Genomic DNA, 18,548 nt, shown 5'->3' with positions numbered 1-18,548 from the left:
ATGTTTTTTTTTTTTATTTATGATAGGGTAATAGGAAAAAATATTTTTTTTGTATCATTACAAAAGGTTATTATTATTTTTGATATCATAACTTTGATAAGTGTCGCTTTTAATATCATAAAATACGAGAATAAATTTTTTGATTCCAAATTAACAGCAAAGGCACATGGCCATTAACGGCCATCAATTCCCCCCTTTGGTAACGAAAACTCACGTGCCCAACAAAACAGGAGGGAAAATTGGCCATAATTAGGGTTGACTCATACTTGAAAACATTTTAATAACTTTAACCACAAATTATAATAAAAAATTAATATTTTAATATTTGAAAACAAATTATAAGAAATAAAATTTACTTCTAAAAATAAAAGTATTAGATAAATTTTCTTATACATAAATTATAAATTAATTGTTAAATTATATTGTATTTGAAATGAATTCTAGCATCTTTTTATTATTTTTTAAAATTGACTTATTATTTAATTTAAAATTATTTTAATATTTGATAATAAATAATAATAAATTAATTTTTAAATTATAATTACTATATTTGAGGTAAATTCTAGCATCTTTTATTATTTTCTAACATTAAATTATCTCAAATACAAATAATTATAAATTAAAAAATGTTTTATTATTTATATTAAAATAAAGTTTCTCTATTATTTTTATATTCTAAAAAATAAAATTTATTTCTTGTAGATTGTGGTCAAAATTTATTAAAATATTTTCAGACCAAATAATAGTTTAATTTTAAAATATAATAAAAAGGTGCTTGAATTTATCTAAAATACAAATAATTATAAATTCAAAACTTTTTTATTATTTATATTAAAAGAAATTTTCTCTATAATTTTTATTTTTAAAAAATAAAATTTATTTCCTATATTTTGTGGTCAAAGTTTATTAGATATTTTTAGATCAAATAATAATTTAATTTTAAGAAATAATAAAAGATGCTAGAATCTATCTCAAATTAATATAAGTAATTTAAAAATAATGAATTTATAATAAATAAATTTTTTTATAGTCTGTGGTCAAATATTGAAACATTTTCAAACTAAAAAATAATTTAATTTTAAAAAATTATCTAAAATACAAATAAGTATAATTTTAAAGCTATGTTATTATATATATTAAAATAAAATTTTCGTGATCTAGTTTTTTTAAGAAATAATCTTTTGCCCTATAATTTTCGGTCAAAATTGGTCAGAATGTTTTTTTTAGTACCATTAAATTATGACCTATGTAGTGAAAATCACGTGGTCTAGCAACACGTAACAACAACTAACGGGGTGCAATGTGCATAACTTTTGGAAGCAAAAAAGTGTGTTTTTGTGTTTTATGGTTCAAAAGTGACACTCATCATAATTGTGGTAACAAGAAAAATAATGATCTCTTTTAACATTATCAAACAAAATATTTTTTCCCAGGATAATAGAATAATGCTTTTTACATAACGTACTTTATTAATTGGATAAAAAAATATATATAGTATTTGAAACCAAAAACTCGGAGAAGCAAAAAATTGCTCTTTTTTTTTTTTTATGAAAATCGTTTGACCTAATGGTGAATCATGTGATCTAATACGAATTGATTGAACTGGACGAGTCAACAGTCAAGTGTAAATACATGATAAAATTTTTAATTTCTCTTAAAAAATATGTATTATTTCTGTTAAGTTTTTTGATTTCATGTTATTACTAAAAAAATAACATATTATTTCTGGAAATGTGCATTAAATCTGTTAAATTGGGATGATTTATTTTCAGTTTAACTATTTCTGTTACTTCTAAATATAAAGTCCTAATTTCACTTCTCAATTTAACTTTGCTAGTTTTGTTTTATTATTTCTGATAATTTAGTATATCAGATTATTTTTAAGTTTGAAAATGTGTAATATTATTTTTTGTATTTGATCTTTATTAATTTAATTTTGAATTTATTTTATTATATTATGTATTCTATTAAATTATTAATGTCAAAGAAAAACAGAGATTTTTTTAAAAGTATATTAATATTATTTTTAAAATATTAATAATTATTTATTATATAAAAATGACGTTTTGATCCTACTACCATTGACTCAACGGTTGAATTAGTGATTAATAATCGGGCTGCTTTGCAGGATTAAGCCGGATATATTGGGCTTTGGTCGTCAGTAACGGGCCATCCAATTAGCGCATAAATGGGCAGCTTTGCAAGATTAGGTCGGATATACTGCTTAATACCTGCATGTAAACACGGTCCAGTCAACAGTTAGTTTCAAAACACTGTATGGGACTTGCAGACGAAATGTCATTTCTGAAGCTTATCTCTTCCACCCTCCCATACACATTCCGCCTCGTAATCGTGTCCTTTTCCATCGCCTCTTAAGTCTTATCTACAAAAATCTACACCAGAAATTGTCGATTCCAACTTCTTCACGTCTCTCTCTCTCTCGGGAAAATCTACAAAAATCTCTCAACCATTTTTTCTTGATTCTGTAAACACTGGCTATGGCGCCTCCGCCCCCTTCGAATTCTCTAACATTCTCTCATAATCACGAGAAGCACCACTCAAATCATGATGATCATTATCACCTGGAAAGACTACTGGAATCAGCCCGTCCCTTCCTGCGCGGCGAGCTCGAAGCGGTTGATGAGAACTTGCCACGCCTTGTATCGGTGCTGCGAGCGGCGGGTGCCGGCGAGTGCTGGCACAAGCACGGTAGCTTCCTCGACCACCTCCTCGGTGTCTACCGCATACTCAAAATGTGGAAGGCACCCGACGCAGTCTGCCTCTGCGGGCTCTTCCACTCTGCCTACTCCAATTCCTACGTCAATCTCGCCATATTCCCACCTTCTTCCGCCGGCCGCGACACTGTTTGCGCCTACGTCGGGCCTGCCGCAGAGCGGTTGGTTCACCTCTTCTGCATTGTTCCCCGGCAGCCCCTCATTCATGACTTTCTCCTCTTTCAGTACACAGATGCAGAGCTCATCGAGCACCTCCGTTCATCCGAGATTAGTGTTAATAAGATTAGAGAAGGAGAACAGGAAGAAGAAGAGGGCTGGAGGGTGAAACTCCAGTCAATTTGTCCCGCAGAAGGGATAAAAGTGAAGCACATCAAGACCGGCGAAGATGTGCTGGTTTCAAGGAGGCTTGTCGCCGTTTTTCTTCTCATGACAATGGCGGATTTCAGTGATCAGCTCTTCAGCTTTCAGGATGTCTTGTTCGAGAACTCCAACGGGCGGCTCGAGTTTTCCGGGAATGCTACTCTGACATCTCTGTGGCCTGGAGATGGCAAGCCGGGGCTTTGGATGAACTCCATATCAAGAATGGCTGCAATATACACTTTGATAGTCAGAGAAGAAGAGATATTCAGATCAATAGAAATGAAGAATGGTAGGGTGCTGCCAGCAGATAGAGATGAAGACTTGGAGCTGGTAATTCCGCCAGTCCTGGAGGGCTGCACCAAAGTCCTTGATTCTAAGGATCAGATTGTGGCAAGGGATTTGTACTGGGAAGCCGTCTGCAACACGGCGGAGATGGGATTGGAGAGGGCGGAGGAGATGTTGCTGAGGAGTGTGGAGAAGAACCCATTCGTTGGGGAGGCTCATGTGGTGTTGGGTCAGATTTATTTGGGGAAAGGGAGCTTTGAAGCGGCGGAGAAGGCGGCAGAAAGAGGGCTGAGATTGATGCTGGAGTGGGGGAGCCCATGGGATAAGAGGATGTCATGGCAGGGTTGGATTGCTTGGGCTAGGGTGTTGCTGATGAAGGCCAAGGAGAGGTCTTGGCCGCAGAATTCGTGGGGTATTCTCAACTTGGGACTCGTTAGATAAACTGTGTGCGAAAATTTCTGCTTTTAGACCATGAAATTAAAATCCCTGTAATTTCCTCTGCATCTATATATAAAGTGAAATAAAATATGCCATATGAATTACAATAAGAAATTCAATCTGAAATTATAGTATTTTTCACTGAATCTATTTGGATCAAAAATGTCTCTGTTGACGGTTTAGTCATTTACTCATATATGGAAATAATGGCCTATGAAGCAATTTGAAATATTTGTTATAAAATAGTATACATGTTGTGATGGATAATTATAATTCAATGGTTATTGTTCGTCGGTTTAGAATATAAAACTGTAAAGCATCAAAAACTAAAAGCTTTTACAAATATTTTCATCATATTAAGAACTACATGAGATAGATACTTTGTGTACAATTAATATCATTACAAATATTAATTAATTATAATTAAAGTTTAAGTGTTTACATTGATTTGTTTGACTTCAATTGATAATATTAATATTATATCGCCATCTGAAAATTGTATTAATTTGTAGTATAGGAAAAAGGTGTAATTACATTTACGATCTCTCATTTATTGTCTTTTTAAACGAATCATTTTTGTCGTTTAAAAAATTACAGAAACCACCCCGACAACTTTAAAAATTAAAAAATGCTCTTGTTGACTAGATTAAATTTTAATTTAATATTTCAATGACAGAAATGCCTTCAAGGGTGTCTTGTAATTACCAAGAAGTAAAGAGGGTGTCAATGTAATATTTATGGGGATGAATAATATAATGCCATATATTTTTTTTATTATTTATACTAACTTTAGTACTATATTTTTCCTACAATTGATTCAGATTTGTCTTAAACGGTATTGAAAGTAGAATTTTCCATGATTTAAGACTAAAATGATACAATTGATGGCTCATAAAATAGTGTTGACATTTCATATTAACTGAGCAGTGAATTATAACTAATGAAAAGATTTATTTACTAAATGAAATAAATTTTATGAGTGCTAAATAAAATTACATCAAATCTTAAGAGAGAAAAGCATAATTAACCATAAATCTAAAATCCAGATTGGCCAATTTTGTAGAGTGGATATAGCTTGCCCACTCGTAGTTCCATATGTTAAATTCATCCATGAATTTTGTACATTTGGGACTATTTATCATTGCTTAAAATAAACACTTATTAATTTTTAGAATTAATTATACTTAGACTCGTTTTGAAAATATAAAATTATACTTTTTCTTTTAAGAAAATTTTAAAATTATATGTACACTCTTTTTAAAAATTCACCATTTACATCCAATCCTCTTTTGTAATGTTTGGATGAAAAATGTTAACATTAACAAGAAATTATATAAATTTTCAGTTTTATCCCTTATTTAATATTTTCATGTAATAATTTGTAAGTATAATGTAATAATATTGTTAACCTCATTCCATTATATTGTATATGTATTACATTTATTCCCTTATAAGTACAAAAATATAAATGAGAATGCTACACGAGTGGAAAAAATTGAAAATTTACATAATTTCTTTTTTGTTGATATCAACATTTTCCTTTCAAACTAAAATAAAAGGGTCATATGTAAACAGAGAATTTTTAGAGCGCATGTAACAATTTTAAAAATTTTTGGAAGAAAGTATGATTTTGCATTTTTAGAGGGGGTTTAATTGTAATTAATTCTAATTTTAATGAGATTAAGATTTAAAAAAAGAATATATTTTATTTATAGCTTTTATTTTTAAAATACTTAAATTAAGTTGATACAAACCAAAAACTATAGATATATCCCTATTGATTTATGCAGCTTATTTGGTAAATCCACAATTTTATCAATAAGTTGTAGAAATTTGTAGGAAATTACTTATAACTTTTGGTTTAAATCAAATTAATTTAAACAATCAAAAACAAAAGTTATTGTTGGATGAATCCACCAGTAGTGAGCCCAAATAATGAAACTCTAAATCAACTATTACAGAAAATCGTGGATTTGTAAAACTCTTATACAGACCGATATTAGAAAATAGAAAAATAACAATGAATAATTACAAATTTAAAAGAAACAGTAATGAATCTACCAAAACAGAAAGAAGCTCAGGGGCCAGATCCGGAAGGGAAGAGCCCAAAACCTACTAACACTGGCAGCCACTACGGTTGCTTTGGCCAACACCACAAAGGTCTTGTACCATTCACTTAGATTTTCACCTAGAAAACAATTCACAAAGAACTTCTAATCGAAAAATAGAGAAAGTGGGAGTAGAGGTTTTTCTATTCTGTGGTTTTCTACTAAAAAGCCACTGGAGATAGATATATAGGTGAGGAACATTGATATCGGACAGAGAAGAAAACGGCGGTGGAGAAATCCAAGATAAGAAAAAGGGAGAGACAAGGAGGCACAAGGTAGAAATTAGGTTTAGGGTTTTATTTTGGAGAGAGAGAGAGGGAGACCCTTTTAATTAGACAAAAAATCGAGCCGGATGAGTAGTGGACCGGGTAATGGGTATGGGCCAAGCCTTCCAGTAATGGTTTTCGGCGATTTTGGGCTAAACCTACCTTTTATTTGATCATGGGTATATTTTATAACATTTATAAACCAAAACACTCTTTTTCACCTTATTTCAGCGTTAGGTTAATAAATTTTTATTTAAACCATCTGAAACACCCCTTTAATATTGAATTACAACAGTTGGATTAAGAGTAGACAGCAAAACCAATAGGGGTTTCAACCGCTTTAGGACAAATATAATCTGCATAGATTAAGACCTACATCCAGACATAACACAATAGCATGTCTTAAAATAAGGCACCACTAGATTTCAATCCTCTTTCTTACGTACAATGTAACAGGGCTCAGTCTCTGTATATACAGAAAAGAATTGTGTAGAATTCAGAGAAATCAAACAATTCAGCAGTAAGTTTTATTGCAGCATACACATACAGCATAGGACAATGCTCGAAGTCAAAGAGCAGTGTATAGTTCTGCACAATCTTCAGTTCATCAAACATCAGAAGTCATTCTGCAGAAAAAAAAAAAAAGAATGATATATATACCGACGTAACTATTTCATCCTATTCACGACCAAATCTTCCGAGCAAGGAATGTAGAAAAAGATAAGAAGTCGTCGTAGTAGAATTTATTTCGTGTTTTGGGAATTACTTTTGCTTCTTTGATGCTTTCTCCTTCGCCATTTTCTCAAACAGGCTTCCATCGTAAGCGGCTCTTACTATTTCCTTGTGCAGCAAACCATTATCATCCTTGCAGAGGCTGTACAGGATCTTCCACTCTGTGTAGCCAGCCAACCTGACAATGTAATCCAAAGTTTATTGCATGCATAGGAGAGAGTGTAATAACATGGGATATGTTGAATTAAGAGTCTTTTTCGACGTACCATCCTCCATAGTCCTTTGGCTCCCTGTTGGATTTCATGAAAGCTTTTAGCTCGTCTGATGTCAAGGCATTCGGATACGTGCGTGCATACTTTATAAAGATCTCCTCAAATTTTGTTGGAAGGAACCTTCAAGAAGAGATTACTATTTAACATTGTGGATTGAAGAATGTGGATTTGAAAGAAAGTATCAACGAATGAAAATTTCATATGACTTCATATTAGATATATCTGAAATATACCAAAATCATTCAAGAAGTACCTCAAGAAATAGGAGCTAAAGTTTTTGAAGTCCATTAAAAATTAACCAAATAAACTTTGCAAATTTGTCATTATGAATCTGAAATCGTCAATTCCAAATCATCAATGCAAACGTAAACTGATGTAACTTCATGACAATGTAGGGCATTAGCACGGACAAGCGGAGAAACTAAGACAAATTCATTCGCCAAGATCGTTCCTAGCAGAAATAATAAATAAAAATGTCGATGACATAGAAGAATGAAAAAGCATCGTAGAAGACATCCAAATTAGACATTTGAGAAAATAATAGCATAAACAAAAACCGCATGGAAGTAAACAGTGTCCTAGGTTCAAAATTATAGTAAATTGCAAAAGGAATAGTGAATAATGACTTAGATTGAAGATCGTCAATATTAATTAAATAATTATTTATATAAAATAATATTTTATTATTAATAAATATATATAATATTTTTATTAAATAATTATTTATAATATTTTATTATTAATACATATATATAATATTATATATTAGATGTGAGAGAAGGGTAAAAATGTAAAAAAAAAAAGGTGCTTTCATAGCCAATTCGCAGTCAAAGCACGTGTGGCCCAATTTCTATACGAAGGGCTTTTTTTAACTTTATTTTATATTACAAGGATATTTGATACTTTAATTTCATAGAGTTTTTTTTTAACATTTCTATTATTAATATATATATATATATATATATATGTACCTTCCTTCTTTGTCATAGACACCAGAATCACTGCCGTGCTTCGCCATTTGGATGTTTTTCACCTCAATGGGGAAGTGTAGAGAAAAGGGTTTACCCTGTTTTGAAGGAAAGCAAAGGATAAAATTCATACAACTCTTCTACAAAGTATACTTTAAACGGATTGGATTTTCTATTATAATTCATATTGCATTTTCTATTTTATTTTGCATGTACATGCCGCCTGTATAAAGATTACGTCATTAATTTTATCTAGTGAAAATACTTTATAGGCGCAGCAAGTATATGTGAAACTAAATAGAAAATGCATCAGGAATTGTAATAAAAAATTCAATCTGTACATTAAAAAATAAAGGGGATATATGAGTATTCTCACCACAAAATTAGAAAATACTGCAAACACCAATTTGACCACTCGTTCCATACTAGTGGTATATGTCTCATAATTGCATTAAAATATTCACTGTCTATATTTTGTTTTTTATTATTATTAGGGTGGGGTTGGGGTTTGGAGACTTTATGGTTTTGTTCCTAAATGTTTGACATATGCCACAAGACCATGATAACAAATAAAAGGAAATAGACTCAAAGGACAACCACGTACTTATTCAAGATCCTTATTGAGCAATACTATAATGATGATATAGAACAACTTAAATATAAACTTCTGTCTTTATTTTATTACAGATGCAACTGCTTCTTGAGACTGACAGCATCGTGACTGGATCCTTTGATTTTTCATTTTTATTGTTTTACCCCACATGTCTAGATTTGGAAGTCTTGCAGCATAATCTACATAGTACTGCATTGAAAATAAAAATTAAATGCAGATTTTGGCTGGGAAAAGAGTAAATCAGTAAAACCCCTTAGTATTATAGTCCAAACGGGATTTGCCTTATCATCAAAGTCAACCACACGACTCAGTGAAATCCAAGTCGTCTGATCTAATGATATAATAAAAGAATAATTATACTCCTTTCCTTTGAGATTTATTGTAATCACATGTAAATTTTATGTAATTTAAGAAAAATTACATCTAACACTCCTGAATTTTATGAAAGTCTAATAAATAAGTCATTCAATTCGTCAAAATCCACTAAATTTGTTAATATTAACAAAAAAATAAATTTTTTGACTGAATTACCCTCATATATTTTCACACTTTAATGTATATGAGTAGGTATATTTTTACCATTATAAAGGTACTTTAGTTGAAAAAATTTATTTATTAAAATAAATCTATAATAAGTCAACCACTTTTCATTTTTAGTTTTTTTTATTAATATTAATTTTAACTAATCGGGAATCTATTTGTTAGATGGATGCAAATAACAGGATTTTAGATTTAATGTTTCAAACCACAGAAAGTCTATGTGTAGTTACACCAAATCTCAAAAAAATGCAATGTTATCCCTATAACAAATTTAAGAATAAATTGCATCTACATCCTTTAAAATTAAATCTAATTATACAATATCCTATATACTTTATAAAATTGCACATACACCCCCTAAAAATATAGTTACAATTAGAAGTAATTTCCTACTGATCAGGGGCAAAATTTTGCAAGTACACCAGGGATATAGGCTTGTAATTAAAAGACACAAATTTTTTATATAGTTAAACTTAATTTCAGGAAATATCGAAATAATTTATCCATAAATGAATTATAATGCGATTTAATTGACCAAAATTGGACAAAGATTTTCCCGACTTAAATTATTATACACAGGGTGCGGCTCAATCAAAATTCTACACTATCGCTGAAAACAGACGCTATATGTTGTCCTAAATATAAGAAAATTCAAATCCCTGATTGGTTCTTAGAACTAAAAAAGTGACTATGATGCATCGATCATCTGTTTTACCCAAATTCACAACCCTAATTACACAGACAATCATCAGTAATGGTCTCGAAAACAACAATTGTAGAGTAAGAGAAGTTACCGGTCTTGTTTTCCGACTTAGACCCATGTTAATGAAGACAGCGGCCACAGACGACAACAAAACCCCACATCCAATTGCCCGAAAACCTGAAAAATCAACGTAACCCAATACCATCAAAATCGGCAAATAAACCCAGTACAATTTTCAATTTCTATTTTTTTCAAAAAAAGAAAGAAAAACCTTCAAAAGTTTCGGAAGGATAAATGATGCCATCATTATTTCGATCGAAGAACATGACATGCTTCTGCAGAACGTTGGTCTGATCATGATCATGATCATGATTCTCCGTCCCTGCATACCGCCGTCATCACCCACAGTTCCAAGGAAAATCATGAAAACCCAAAAACACAATTTCGAAGGGGAGAAACTAAGAATCATGATACAATTTCTTGCCTTGGGGTTTAGTGCTCCCACTGATTGAAACGGAATTCGAATCTCCAGCCATTGCAACTGCTTTATCACCTGTTTGTTTGTGGAGAAGGAATTGGAAAGAAAAAGAACAGTGTGGGTAAAGCAAACGGGTTTGGGTTGTACGAAAATGGGGTTTTGATTTTGGGTATTTATAGAAAGCGGCTGCGGAATTCGAATTCGAAATATTAGCCTGTGGGATTTCCGTCAAGAAATCAACAGATATACACTCTTTTGGTCTTACCGTCTGTCACTGTACACGTATAAGAACACTACCAGCGTTTTCTCCATATGGTTTCCGCCACCATAATACCTTTTTTCATACTTTAAAATATATTATAAATAAAATTAAAAATATATAAATTAACACATCATATTAAAAATAAAAAATTAATATATTAATTAATATAAAATTTAAAATAAAATAAATTAATTATCATATCAGTTGAAAGTGTATTTTTTAAATTATAAAAAATTAATGCAGCGGTATCAAATCCATCACCGTGTCTATAGTAATTTTGTTTTTTTATAATGGTATAAATATAAATTAAAAAATATCAATACTATGTATAAAGTGAGAGCACCCTTCTGATGTCTTAATTTTGATATATCAATTATTTTTTAAATATTTAATTATATTTTTTTAATCTTCTTAACTTCCTATTTTCTCTTTTCTCAACTTCGACGTCTCTTTTTCCTTTTTGATCATCTGCATCTCTTTTTCTTCACATTATTTTGTTATTTTTTCATTTTTTTTACTTTTTAATATTTTATTAATCTACTTAATATATATTTTAAATAATAATAATTCTTTTAAAATTTTAAACTGACTGTGCACATATATGTCAATGTGGCAGATATACTCGTATCATTAAAAGTAAATGCTATACAATATACAAATAAATATAAGATATATATATATATATATATAATATTTTGAAAGTATGATAAAAAATTATTTATTGCGTATTAAACCATTAATTTATAAGTGGGTAATGTGTGGACATGCTTCTGCATGTACATATGTGTCCTAAGGAGAAATGAAATAATTGAGGCACATATGTCATCTACCACATAATCACTTACCCTTATCTTTATTTTGTTTTTATTTTTGGGGGGTGTTACTTACATTATTTTTGGCGGCTGGCTGGTCGAAAGGTAAAGAAGAAGATATATATGCCTGAGACTTTGATCTGCTTGAGATTTCCATCACAAAATTCTAATTTAAAATTAGATTTGAATATATTTGATTAATTATTAATTACAATATATTTATATTGTAATTATTGTATAGTTTTAAAAAAAATAATTAATCACATAGTAAATATATTATCATTCTATGATGATTTAGTTTGAGATTTGAAAAAATAAAAATAAAAATCCATGATACTTCGATATGTGTGTACTCTATTGCATTTTCGGTAATTGAGAGTTCCTCTTTTGTTTCTCGCTCCCTCTTCACTTTCTTTTTCCTAATTAAAATTTTCTTATAATTCTTTAATGATAACATTCAATATATGTACGATACATTTATAAAAATTATGTCATTTATTCATTTTCAAGAATAGGTCATGTGCACGTAATGTGTTCATGTCAAACATGGATGTATAACAGAAATTCTTTTCATTTTGGTTTGTCCAAATATTTAGATTTTATATATTCTAAGATTTCAGTGACACCCCATGAACTAAAAATTATTAGACTAACATCTTATAAGCTTTTTGTGGCGAGTTATGTACATTCAAATTCTTGGATGTACTCAATATGCTCCAAGTCAATTCCTATTTAGGCTAAAATGTGGCGTATGGCATCAAAGCCTATTGCCAGATACATGGTACCACTTCGTAAACCTGGACAAGCCACTGGAGCTTTGATGCCTAACGATCAACCATCGATAAATCATTCATAATCAATTTTAGGAAGAATTTAATTGATTTAAGGTAATTCTTGCATTCAACAAACTCGAAAGTCCGTAGTCGGACATTAAATAATAAAGTATTATAGAATTTGCAAACACAGAGTGTATCATAAATTACTAGTATATTATGAATTATTACATATATATATATAGATTAATGTGATTTTAACTTAAAGGTTTAATTATTAGAATCCAATTTAAAACGAAAAGCAATAAAAGCAGTTGCTTAGAAGTAAAATGAATAAACACAAACAGAGAAGCAGAGAAAATGGCCTCTTTTCCTCCTCAACTTAACCTTTATTATGGGTGAAGGCAAAGGAATATCTACTTGCCCCCAATTTAGCTTTTGCTTTTCCAGGTTCAACTTTTTATTTCAAATTTTATTATATTTTTTTTGTTTAATATATATATATATATATTGTGTGTATAATATGAAAAGAAAAAAGGTGAGAATATTTATATAGTAAGATAACAATAAAAAGCTATTTTAAAACCAGAATTTCCCTTAACTTTTTGTTTTTACTATTTTACTATACATAATATATAGTACGTCCCGTATTAATAATATTTCTTATATTTTTTGCATGTTTTTTTACTATTAATGCTGTTGAAGAGTAATACATAAACGATATGTTGATTTTATTAATTACCATAATAAAAATGGGCAAGAATTTAATTTCAGAAAGAATATCAATCCTTTAAGTGATATAAAAGTACTTTACTAGTTTATCTTGTCATTCTTCGGAAACAAAGTAAATTTGATATGGTGTTCAATGTGATTGATGTCTGCGCATAGTGTATTATACACTCTGAATTTGTGTAAATTTTAAGATCTTATCATAAAAATGCGTTTCACAAGAAATTGAGGAGAAGGACGTGAGATTTATAAATCAATCAAGGACTCCGTCTACGACCAGTGTAAGAGGGACGCCTACTTACATCAAACCTGAAATTTCAAAGTAATTAATGTATAGACATTTTGATCAATGTATTTGCATGGCTCGATTTAATCACCGCAATTTGAGCAACACACTAAAGGTAAAAATGACAAACTCATTAGTGTTAAGATTCTAATTCGCGATATTTAAATAAAAATATTAATGACTTAATACTACACCACCATATTATATTTTGAAGTGAAAGGGATGAACCAATATTTTTTTAAATAAAATCAATTACAATTATTAATATTCAATATTTATATCAAACAACTATAACATCTAATCAATACCTACTATTAAACTAGAACGACAGCTACTATTAAAGTAGAATGACGTCCCACACATTGGTGGGGTTTGAATCCATAACTTATGTTATGGGACCTCAATTTCACCAATTTAATTAGATCCCATCAACATACCACCACATTATTAATGATAAAATAATAATATTATAAGAAAGAAAACAAAAGTAAAAATAAAAGCTATAAAAGGAAAGACAGGTACTCCACGCATCCATGATTTGAGCAGAGATGAAGTGTAAAACGACTCACCTTTAGCTTTAGCTTTGATCTTTTCCGCAAATTATATAAAAAGCAGTTGGCGAATAGCACAGACTAAGCATCTTTCGAGTTTTGTCAGATTAGCACACATATGTACGTCCAAAATTTACAATATTAATTAAAATAAAATATTTTTAAAATATTTATTGTTTTATAAGGTATATAAAAAATGATAAATTAATATTAAATTATAATAAAATAATATCAAAATGATGCATAAAAATAAAAATAAAAAAATAAGTAAATATCAAAAGATAATAGGAAAAGTGGAAAGTTATAAGATGAATAAAAAAATACATTAATATTAACGATTGTCTAACTTAATGATAAGATATAGATAGATTATAATGTGTTTCCATGAGGTTTGCCACAATTATGATTATCTTTTTATTATTTATAAAATTATAAATACTTCTTAATATTAACGATCGTCTAACTTATGCTTGACAACTATTGTAGGACGTATTTGTTAGATGGTCGTTAATTTCAACAGGTATTTATAATTTTTTATACAATGAGAAGGTATTTGTAATTATACCAAATTTTAAAAAAAATTATTTTAATTTACCATTAATAATTTATAATTTTTAGTTCATTGTTTTTGGTATTTTATTTATTATGAAACTATTGATTTACGTGATAGGTCTTTCCGCTAATGCATTATAAAATAGAGTAGAAATCATAGAATTATATTTTCAGACAAATTAAATTGTCAATTCATTACAAAGAAAATGCATTATCTCATAAATTATAAATCACTTATTTAAAAATCATAGTAAATGAATATTGTTTACCTCCGCCAAATAAGACTGATTAATGAAACTTTTGATCACAGTTAATACAGCAATATGTACAATGAATTTTAGTTGTGGCTAATATTTTTGTTTTACTTCTAGGAACAACAGTTAATATTAGCACTTGTGCGCTTTATTGCTTATGGTTGATTCATTAGCCTGTCAAGGAAACCGCTTAGATTAAGCAAGATGTATTATACTATTATAATTTTTTTACTTAATGAAATTTACCTTTATCGAAAAAAAAAAAAAAACAGTTAATAGTCGTCTGGTAGCCATAATTAGTTAGTATTCCGCTATTTGCTAGATTTTTTTTCTTTACTTTCAATCATATTATTAATCATAAGAAGAAATCATATTATTCCCTTGGGTGATTCCTGATCATCTAAGCAGAAGTTTACTAATCACTGTAGGTTTTTCTTTTCTTTCCATATATAGTAATATATTGAATCAACCAATACATCAATATGAATAAGAACAATAATAAATTATATTGTTTTAATGAATACATCAATATGATTAAAAATAATAATAAATTATAATAATTCATATAAAAAGAGACAAATACTCATACATTCAATGAGCCCGTGGGATTAACGGTTCAATGTGGGAAGGACTAAACGTGGGGCAAAGGGTGGAAATTGCTTAAAGCTTGGATCATTCTGTTGATGATGCCTTTTGCTTCACTCACATCTCCAACATGTTTTTTGGGTTTTCTGAGATCATCGTGTGGACTACATTATGTCGGAATTTTGTGTTATTTGAGGAAACTGTTCATTGTCCCTCACGGCTTAAATGCAATAACTCATAAACATCATCACGCTTGAAATTAACGTATGTTTGATCATGGATAATAACTTAGCCGACCAAGTTGAGATTCCATTATTATAAAATTATTGCACTACAAAAAATATAATATTTAATCATAATTAATTATTTTAATTAATAATAATAATCGTAAAAAATAGTTATTAACCACAACCACACAATGATTATTGGCCCTATTTTTTGTTAGGGTGGCTAAAACGCTTGTCATAGCTAATATTTTTACCATGGTTCTAATTAGTCGTAGCAAATATTTTTTTCATGGTGAAAAATTTAGTTTTTTGCGTTGATTATTTAATTATAATTAATAATATTTATTTATCATAATAGCCATTAGTATTGTAGCCAATAGTAACTTTTTTCTAGTGTGGCTAAGAATCCCACCAACATATATGTTCGTTATTCTACTTCAATAATAATTATTGATGAGATACATATAAATATTTGATAGTGTTAATCAGTATATTCATTGTTATAATTATGGATGATTGAAGTCATGATATGATAAAAAAAATTAATTAACAATGTATGTATTTGTTAAGATGTTTGTTAGACGACATTCAATGTTTCGACCTTTAAGGAAGACTTTGATGCCAGAGATCACAGAAAATCATCAACAAATATTCGAGTAAAGTTAAAGTGTCCAATATTACCTACAATGTCAAGTAGGGTAAATTACACACTAGCTTTTATAAAATTTAATATAATTATAAATATTTTTTATTATTTATAAAATTATTAATGCCTTTTTGATTTTGGCCATCGTTTGACAATTAGTTCAATTCATTAGTGTTCATTAATTTATATTTATTTTTTCTAGTGAACTAACGAAGTGGATAATTTTATTTAAATTTTTTTATCCAACTCGTTTGATTTTATACAAATTTTTAATTTGTAGCTGAAAGATTTTAATATTAAATTTAATTTGATTTAACTTAAAGTAGTATGGAAAGATTTTCACTGAAATCTTCAAGGATCACTAACCCCATCTTTTATTACAAGATAATTGAGAACATTTTGACTAATCTCTACTTAATCATTAACTGATCACATGCTAAAACAAACTCAAACACAATAGTTGTACATTAGTAGATATATATGTTTTTAATTACACATTGTACCTCAAAAGATTTCAAAATTCAAACCCACAGTAAAAATGAGTAGGGTTTAAAAATTATAGTAAATTAATATTACATATCATGACATTGTTATGGTCTCAGCTATGGCATAATAGTTGTCTTGGGATCTTGATTATGGCTAAGATTGTTGTAATTTTTAATTATAACCAATATTCTGTCTTTCAAAATATTAATGATCGATAGTGGTTGTCCGTGGCGAAGTCAGAAATTTGGGTTAATCCCATAAAATTTTAATTAATTAGGTGGTAAATAAAAATACTCAATTCAGAAAAAAAAAATAAATTTTTATAATAATTATTATAAACTAAATAAATACAATAATATAAGTAGATTGATTTTACAAATTATTATTCCGACAACGAGGACAAGTTTTAATTTACAAGCAAGAGGAATTTTGATAAGAAATATAATTTGATGTTTTGAGAACATTACAAGATAACAAATTTGTCTTCTTGGCTAAGTCGAAATCTTTTGTCATATTTTACTCACGAAATCCTTATTTTTATTTCAATTTCTCATTTCAGCATCCCTCAAGAGGGATACCTTCCGTCCACCAAGGGGACACCTTCAATCCACCAAGAGGGACACCTTCCGTCTTTTAAGAGGGACGCCTTCTTCAGTCCTCCAACAGGGAGGCTACCTTCCGTCCACCAAGAGCGACACCCTCTAGAATTTGGAAAACTACTCTCTATTCTTGCTTTAGCATTCAACTTGCACTCTTAGCATGATTTCTCTCAAGAAATTGCTTACTCTATTACGATTTCTCATTATATTTTATTTCTTACGATTATTTTATCTGAAATCCGATACTAACTTGGGCGTCAAAATGCTAACGCCTCTTTTGCAGGCCCCCCCTTCAGAATTGACATTCGTTTCGGCCCAAGTTTTGAGCATAGTCAATATAATAACTTATTTATTATATTTGATACGTTCAAAAGATACACGGGTCCAATTCATATGAACTATGCTCGAAGCTTGGGCCGAAACGAATGCAAATCTTGAAGGGGGACCTACAAAAAAGTGTTAGCACTCTGACGCCCAAGTTAGTATCGAATTTAGGAGGAAAATAATCGTAAGAAAATAAAATGTAATGAGAAATCATGATAGAGTAAGCAATTCGTGAAATAAATCATGCTAAGAGTGCGATTCGAATGCTAAAGCAAGAATAAAGAGTGATTTTCCAAATTTTAGAAGGTGTCCCCAAAGAGAGATTAAATGTGTCCCTGTTGGTGGACTGAAGGTCTATATACAAAGGGGCATCCCCCTAGGTTAGGATTCTGAACACCTGCTTTATCTTCGGAAGAGGGGCTTAATATGTGGAGATAAGGCAGGATTCAACCTTATCTTCAACTGGCCAGATCATAAAATACGTCTTTGTCTAAGGGATGACTCCTTTTGTGCGAGGACTCCTATTCTGTCGAGAGTCCTTCTAAGTTTAGGAATCTTGGGTCTTGGGAGCACCTCCCTTCTCTTGGACTGTCCTAATTGCCAGCGGGGTCCTCCTAGGGCTGATGTGGTCCAATGTGGATGCTGATCTCGGGGTTGATGAGATGTCATGTGGGAGAGTGAGTTGCCATGTATGTAGGTCTTTTGGACCGCATATTTATCGGACTTTGATCATGGTCCGAGTAAGGGGATGCGCCCTTCAGCCTCTTCCCTTTGCCAATCTATTTTTTGGGGGGCATCCACCGAGGTTGCCCACCTGTCTGTTTTCTGGGGACATCTGCCAAAACCACCTATCAAGTGTACTTGGGCCTCTCGTTTCTTTCTTTTTTTTAGATCGTTTAGGCCTCTTGGAGCCTACCTATTTTTATGCACATCAATATTATTTATAAAAAAGTTTTAATTTTGC

General features: G+C 30.1%; 2 protein-coding genes across 3 annotated transcripts; one reads left to right on the top strand and one right to left on the bottom strand.

Annotated features, from left to right (window-relative positions):
- Positions 1 to 2,333: 2,333 nt before the first annotated feature.
- On the top strand, positions 2,334 to 3,932 carry LOC105156209 (E3 ubiquitin-protein ligase). The gene has a single exon (XM_011072281.3). It carries the CDS (start codon positions 2,499 to 2,501, stop codon positions 3,819 to 3,821), a length of 1,323 nt encoding a protein of 440 aa, XP_011070583.2. The 5' UTR covers positions 2,334 to 2,498; the 3' UTR covers positions 3,822 to 3,932.
- Positions 3,933 to 5,741: 1,809 nt separating this feature from the next.
- Positions 5,742 to 10,810, bottom strand: CLO4 (Caleosin-related family protein). 2 transcript variants are annotated; one of them, XM_011072280.3, is made up of 7 exons: positions 10,505 to 10,810; positions 10,292 to 10,402; positions 10,112 to 10,197; positions 8,168 to 8,262; positions 7,191 to 7,316; positions 6,959 to 7,102; positions 5,742 to 6,818 (listed from the first exon to the last, which is right to left on the bottom strand). In XM_011072280.3, exons 1-7 carry the CDS (start codon positions 10,554 to 10,556, stop codon positions 6,800 to 6,802), a joined length of 633 nt encoding a protein of 210 aa, XP_011070582.1. In that variant the 5' UTR covers positions 10,557 to 10,810; the 3' UTR covers positions 5,742 to 6,799. The 2 variants fall into 2 exon arrangements, with proteins under 2 accessions (XP_011070582.1, XP_088734126.1); XM_088878000.1 differs by having other exon boundaries at positions 5,742 to 7,102.
- Between the last annotated feature and the right edge of the window lie 7,738 nt (positions 10,811 to 18,548).

Source organism: Sesamum indicum, linkage group LG2 (genome assembly GCF_026168435.1).
Source record: "Sesamum indicum cultivar Baizhima isolate 11 linkage group LG2, ASM2616843v1, whole genome shotgun sequence".
Lineage (NCBI taxonomy): Eukaryota > Viridiplantae > Streptophyta > Magnoliopsida > Lamiales > Pedaliaceae > Sesamum > Sesamum indicum.
Note: the sequence above shows the minus strand (reverse complement) of the source record. Positions and strands in the feature narration are given on the sequence as shown.

Excerpts from the sequence above, each read along its gene's own strand:
- LOC105156209 (XM_011072281.3), top strand. The coding sequence starts at position 2,499 with ATGGCGCCTCCGCCCCCTTCGAATTCTCTAACATTCTCTCATAATCAC.
- CLO4 (XM_011072280.3), bottom strand. The coding sequence starts at position 10,556 with ATGGCTGGAGATTCGAATTCCGTTTCAATCAGTGGGAGCACTAAACCC. Across the intron at positions 8,263-10,111 it reads TAAGTCGGAAAACAAGACCG|GGTAAACCCTTTTCTCTACA; the intron begins GTAACTTCTCTT and ends CCTTCAAAACAG. Across the intron at positions 7,317-8,167 it reads GTCTATGACAAAGAAGGAAG|GTTCCTTCCAACAAAATTTG; the intron begins GTACATATATAT and ends CTCTTCTTGAAG.